The 6,163-nt window shown below is 45.6% G+C and overlaps 1 protein-coding gene across 1 annotated transcript in view; it reads right to left on the reverse strand.

Moving 5' to 3' along the window:
• The window catches only part of ZNF143 (zinc finger protein 143), a 46,558-nt gene that overhangs the window by 19,258 nt on the left and 21,137 nt on the right, over window positions 1-6,163 (reverse strand). The window contains exons 8-9 of the mRNA XM_015410359.1: window positions 5,005-5,080; window positions 4-55 (exon numbers count right to left, since the gene is read on the reverse strand). Of these exons, the coding sequence (XP_015265845.1) occupies window positions 4-55; window positions 5,005-5,080 (128 nt within the window). The remainder of the gene's footprint in view (window positions 1-3; window positions 56-5,004; window positions 5,081-6,163) is intronic.

Below are 6,163 nucleotides of genomic sequence, written 5' to 3' on the forward strand. Positions count from 1 at the left end.
CACCGATATGGCTTCTCTCCAGTGTGGGTTCGAACATGGCTTTTTAGTCCATAACCTTGAAATACATTTTACGAACACTTTAAGTCTAGGAACATTAAGAAATCTTATCACAAAATCAGAACACATATCCTTTATTCTGTTTTTCTAATGATCTCTTTAATTGATACATTCTACATTACATTAATTGATACATTTCAGAGAGAACAGTTATAGGGTTGCCTTTTTTCTTTTTTCTTTTACCCTAGGCAGATATACATGCCTATATGGGAAACAAAGCAAGCTCCCATAATTACAATTAGACTGGTTGTCTTGGAACCTAGGCAGAGGAACAAACAGGTGTCCAGGAGTGCTTCCTGGCTGCCCATGTGGTGTCCTGCTGACTGGGCTATTCCTGTAAAATGGGGGGAGGTACAGTGGTGGAAGATTTGTTTCACAGAGGGTGGTGAGATACAAAAATACAGAAGAAGAAGAAGAGAAGAGATTGGATTTGTACCCCGCCCTTCACTACCCAGAGGTGTCTCAGAGCGGCTTACAAACTCCTTTCCCCTCCCCTCCCCACAACAGACACCCTGTGAGGTAAAATAATAATAATAAGAGATGGGATTTATACCCCGCCCTTCACTACCCAGAGGAGTCTCAGAGCGGCTTACAGACTCCTTTCCCTTCCCCTCCCCACAACAGACACCCTGTGAGGTAGAAGAAGAAGAAGAGATTGGATTTATACCCTGCCCTTCACTACCCAGAGGTGTCTCAGAGCGGCTGACAAACTCCTTTCCCTCCCCCTTCCCACAACAGACACCCTGTGAGGTAGGTGGGGCTGAGAGAGCTCTGACAGAAACTGCTCTTTTTCAAGGACAGCTCTGATCAGAGCTACGGCTTGCCCAAGTGACCAGCCAGGTGCAAGTGGAGGAGTGGGGAATCAAACCCGGTTCTCCCAGATTAGAGTCTGCGCACTTAACCTCTACACCAAACTGGCTCTCTTACTTCTAATCTCCGTCCCATCCCAAGGAATAAGGATGTGCAGGCCCGTTTAATTCCCTTCTCTTTGACCTTGATGCTGTGTAATGCCAAGTCACTAAGAAATAAGACCACAGTTCTCCAGGGATGCTTTGACGACCGAGACCTGGGCCGGTGAGGATGAGGTAGTTTCCCTCGCCCAGCTTACTCCCCCGGGATACTCGATCCTCCATTAACATCGAAATGATGGACAGGGGGGTGGAGTGGCAATCCTCATCCGAGACTGTTTTGTCTTCTAGAGGCTTCTGCACCAAACATCACTGGCCTTGAATGTGTTGGCCTGGCTTGCGGTGTCGGGGAGAAGATGGGAGTCCTGCTGGTGTACCATTCTCTCAACTCACCAGCAGACTCCCATCTGAAGCTATCAGAGGCAGTGGCTGAGCGGACACTCCGTTTCCATAGATAGTTGATCTTGGGAGACTTTTTCCCATTCATGTGGGTCTGTGCATGTGTGCGCCCATGCGACCTCTGGCGACTCCTACTGGGGCATAGAGGATGTTCAGAGAAGTGGCTTGATAGCCTGCCTCTGCCTACCAGCCCTGGTATTCTTCGGAGGTCTCCCATCCAAATACTTAGCAGGGTCAGCCCTGCTTAGCTTCCGAGATCTGACGAGATAAAACTTGCCTGGGCTATCCAGGTCAGGGGGTCTTGGGGGACTTTAACGTCCATGCAGAGACTTCCTTATTTGGTGTAGCCTCAGACTTCCTGGCTGCCATTGCAACACTGAGCCTCTCCCAGGCAGTGTTCCCTCTAAGCTGAGTTAGTGTGAGCTAGCTCACAGTTTTTAAGCCTCCGGCTCACAGATTTTTGTCTTGGCTCAGGAAGGAGGGCTCCAGAACACACTAATTTATGCAGTAGCCAAAACACCTGCTCACAACTTTAATGCCAGTTGCTCACAAAGTAGAATTTTTGCTCACAGGACTCTACAGCTTAGAGGGAACACTGCTCCCAGGTTGTTTTGACCCCTCCACACATAAAGCAGGCCACGTGCTAGATCTGATCTTTTGTGCAGGGCTTGATCTGAATAGTGCAGTAGTTTGTGAACCAGTGCCATGGTGACACCACTTCTTTGTAAGAGTTGGTTTGGGGGTGGTCATTCCCCCCTGCAGGAGTGATGAGCTCAGGGCTTTTTTTTGTAGAAAACGCCCAGCAGGAAAAAAGCCCAGCAGGAACCCATTAGCATAATAGGCCACACCCCACAGCAGACACTCATTAGCCTATTAGGCCACACCCTTGACAGCACAGCACATTAGCATATTAGGCCGCACCCCCATGTTACCAGAAGTGTGGTCACCAAGCCACACCCACCTTTTGCTTGTTATTCTGTTTATCTTGTTTGTTGTCAAAACCCAGGGCTTTTTTTGTAGCAGGAACTCCTTTGCATGTTAGGCCACACACCCCTAATGTAGCCAATCCGAATGAGTTTCTGCTGTTGGGTGTGGCCTATTATGCTAATGAGTTCCTGCTAGGTGTGGCCAACTCAGGAGCCAGCCGGAACTCTGTTCCTGTGCGTTCCTGCCCCAAAATAGCCCTGGATGAGCTTATTTATGCCTGCCCGCAGAGACTAAAATAGAGGTCTTCAGGGAGCTATTGATCGGATTTGCTCCCCAGTGCCCTCTCTGTGCCCTCGTGTCTCTGTGGCTCCTTCGTATAATGAGAGTCTAAGAGACTTTAAGATCTTGCTCAGATGGCTAGAATGGAATTGGTGATTAACTTGGGACGAAGCTGTAATAATATACTATACCCAACTGAAGGCATATGAGATGGCAGTGAAAGCAGCAAAAAGAGATTATTTTGCCGCCTCCATTGCATCCACTAGCTCACAACCAACTCAATTATTCAGATGGGTTCAACAACTGACCAACCCTTTGGTGTGTCCTACAATTGATATTGATTTGACTCTCAGCTGTGATTCATTTGCAAACTCTGCCTGGAGTTGGCTGTTGAATTTGACAACAGTAGTGGGACACTTGCACTGTCTGGCTCTTTTTTGGACTCTTTTGGCCTGCTCACCCTTGCAGATGTTGATAGGATCCTGACAGCTGTGAAGCCAACTAGCTGCTCCTTGGATCCTTGTTGTTCGTGGCTAGCTAGATATTGAATAAGACTAAGTAAGGTTAAAGCGCTTGGGGCTCTTTAGCTTGGAGAAATGATGACTGAGGGGTGACATGATCGAGGTTTACAAGATTATGCATGGGATAGAGCAGGTAGAGAAAGAAGTCCTTTTCTCCCTTTCTCACAATACAAGAACTTGTGGGCACTCAATGAAATTGCTGAGCAGTTGGGTTAAAACAGATAAAAGGAAGTACTTCTTCACCCAAAGGGTGATTAACACATCGAACTTACTCCCAGCGGAACTTACTCCCAGGATTGTGGTCTTTCTTCTCTCCTTTTAATTTTTCTATTGAGACCTTGGATCATGGCTAATATACTATGGTGCATAATATACATAGCATAATATACTATGGTGCCACACAGAAGTTAAACCATCCCCAGAAAGTCTAATGGCTTTATTTCTCTGGCAGTCCTCCTGTTCTTGTTTGGAATAGTCTTTTGTTTTGAATGGTGCTGTCGTGGGTCAGCCATGGCTCAGCAATAGTGAGGACTCCACAGGAGAAGAGGACTCCTCAGGAGAAGAGGAGCCCTATGTAGCCAGCTGTGAATCAGCAGAAGCCAGCAAGCAGGAAGATGAGCTGCAGGCTTGTCAGGGTACACAACTGACAGCTGGTGCAGAGCCACCAACACCCTCCAGCCTGATCCAACAGATGAAACTCAGTTGGTTGTTTCTGGCCCTCCAGTATCATCTACACCCTTAGAGCACTGCAGACGGAGGCTTAAGAATAGAGCTACAGGAGAGACGACAAAGTGCACGCCTCCTGGCCCAATGCCAGCTGCTGGCTGATAGCAAAGATGAGTAGCTACAGGATTACTCTCGAGCAGCTGGCTGCAAGCATGACCCTTCAGCATATGGCTATAAAAACCAGCTGTTTTCATAGGGAGGCTGTTAGGCATGGAAGCAACAAGTTGAAATCCCTCTGGCCCTGCAACCACTGCATCAGATCCTGCCTTGTTCCTGTGACTCTTTGGACTGTACCCTGACTCTGCCTTCATTTCACCCTTGAACCTGCTGTACAGACTGAACCTCGAACCAGAGTACTGATGGCTCTTGACACTGTGCTTGGACCTTGGACAAGACCTTGACTAAGCTGCTTGAGTTGGTGCCCTTGCTTTACTCGTTTCATGCTCTGACAGTACATCCCCCAGCCCGGCTCCCAACAGGTACTTTTCCTTACATATACTTGTATGTATGTTATTAGTACTTGTAACGAGGCTATAATTGGGCCCTTATATGTTTTTTTAACTTTTCTCAAAATAAATACACGTATTTTCACTTAAAACAAGTATATAAAAAGGTAAAGGTTCCCTGGCTTGAAAGCCAGTCAAATCTGACTCTAGGGTTGCGGTGCTCATCTCCGTTTCAAAGCCAAAGAGCCAGCGCTGTCTGAAGACATTTCCGTGGTCATGTGGCCAGCATAACTAAACACCAAGGTGCACGGAACACTGTTTCCTTCCCACTGAAGTGGTACCTATTTATCTACTTGCAATTTCTTGCTTTCGAACTGCTAGGTTGGCAGGAGAAACAAGTATATATGAGGTTTTAACTATTGCCCCTCTGTTTCTTTCTTACCTTTTCCGTTCTTGCTGGAACCATAATACATGGCAGCATAGCTGAATGAATATAGTCTCATGGCACAGATCTTTATCTAAGGACATATACATACCATATGTATAAATCTTAAGTATTTTTTGTATACAAGTGGGGCGAGGCAACAGAGAAAGAGTGCAACAATATGTTTCCTCTTTTTATTCGAGTCACAGATTTTTTCTCATTATTCCTTTTTAATAATATAAACATGGTCAATAAAGAGGCAGGTTATAAATACTCATCAAGCAACAAAGACCTATTAGGAAACTCCATGGTCTTACCTGTTGCAAATGCTTTGCCACACCCTGGATGTTCACACTGATATGGCCGATCTCCTGTATGTGACCTTTCATGTACCTGTTAAGAGATACCCACTGTTTTTACGCTGAAACATGTGCTCTCTAACATAATGTAATGTTCTACTATTCCTTGAACCAACATGAGGGCACGCAAGGCGATGTTCTTTGAGAACCCTAACATGCTTACATAAATACAGTGCAAGTACCCTATGGATAGAGGAGTGGGAAACGAGAGCACAAAGCAGTTTGGCTGTGCCTGAAACTGAGAATGAAACCTACTACAACTTGCCTCCTCTCTGGACAGATCACATAAAAATACACTGTGTATCATCAAGTTTATAAAAGCTTGCTTTTGTCTCATTATGGTAATGGGATCTTTGAGCTGAAATATTTACCTTGGGATAATCCTCGTATGTCATAGCCAATGGCTGGCCACTATGAGGATAAAAAAATCTGAAAAACGCGGCCAGCTCTTGCTACAGTTTGAGATTCTGCAAACCAGGAGAATACCCCAATTTGCAGAAAAATCTGATTTTAAATTTAAAATAAAAAGAGAAGTGGTGGGGAAATTCCCAAAAGCTTTCAAGAGGAAATCTGAAATTCCTGCCACCCTTTGTAAGAAGGCTTCATGATATTTCAGTTGCCATTTTGCATTGCTGAGGGAACCCCTCAAAACATGTTGTGATTTGTGGAATCTGTAGAATGGTTCAGTGCCTTCTGTCAAGTGCCAGGTGAGTTGTCCAATGCTTGGCAGAGGACACTGAACTGTTCTGCTGATTCCCTAAAACACAACACCAGACAGAGGCCTTGAACAAACCAGAATGCCATGGTGGATACAGCTATCAGCAGAAGGAAGAGGAATTGGGGGACCAGAAAGTGATGGAGCCGCCATAAGAGAGGAAAATGGAGATGAAACCAGCAGGAGGGGCAGCAAAGACCATACCCGGGTGGGGTGGGGGGGTGGATGCAATTTCCTTTCCTGTGTAAATTCTTCAAGGATCCTTCCTTTACCGGCTATTGTGTATATCAGCTGAAGTTTTATCACTAGATATATGCCCTTTGAAAATATCATTTAATTAACGTGCTTCTATTTGAACTATAAGTACGCTTATCTAGTTGACAGAGAAATGGGAACTGATAT

The sequence above is a fragment of the Gekko japonicus genome, unplaced genomic scaffold (assembly GCF_001447785.1).
Source record: "Gekko japonicus isolate JY-2015 unplaced genomic scaffold, Gekko_japonicus_V1.1 scaffold1697, whole genome shotgun sequence".
In the NCBI taxonomy this organism is placed as follows: Eukaryota; Metazoa; Chordata; class Lepidosauria; order Squamata; family Gekkonidae; genus Gekko; species Gekko japonicus.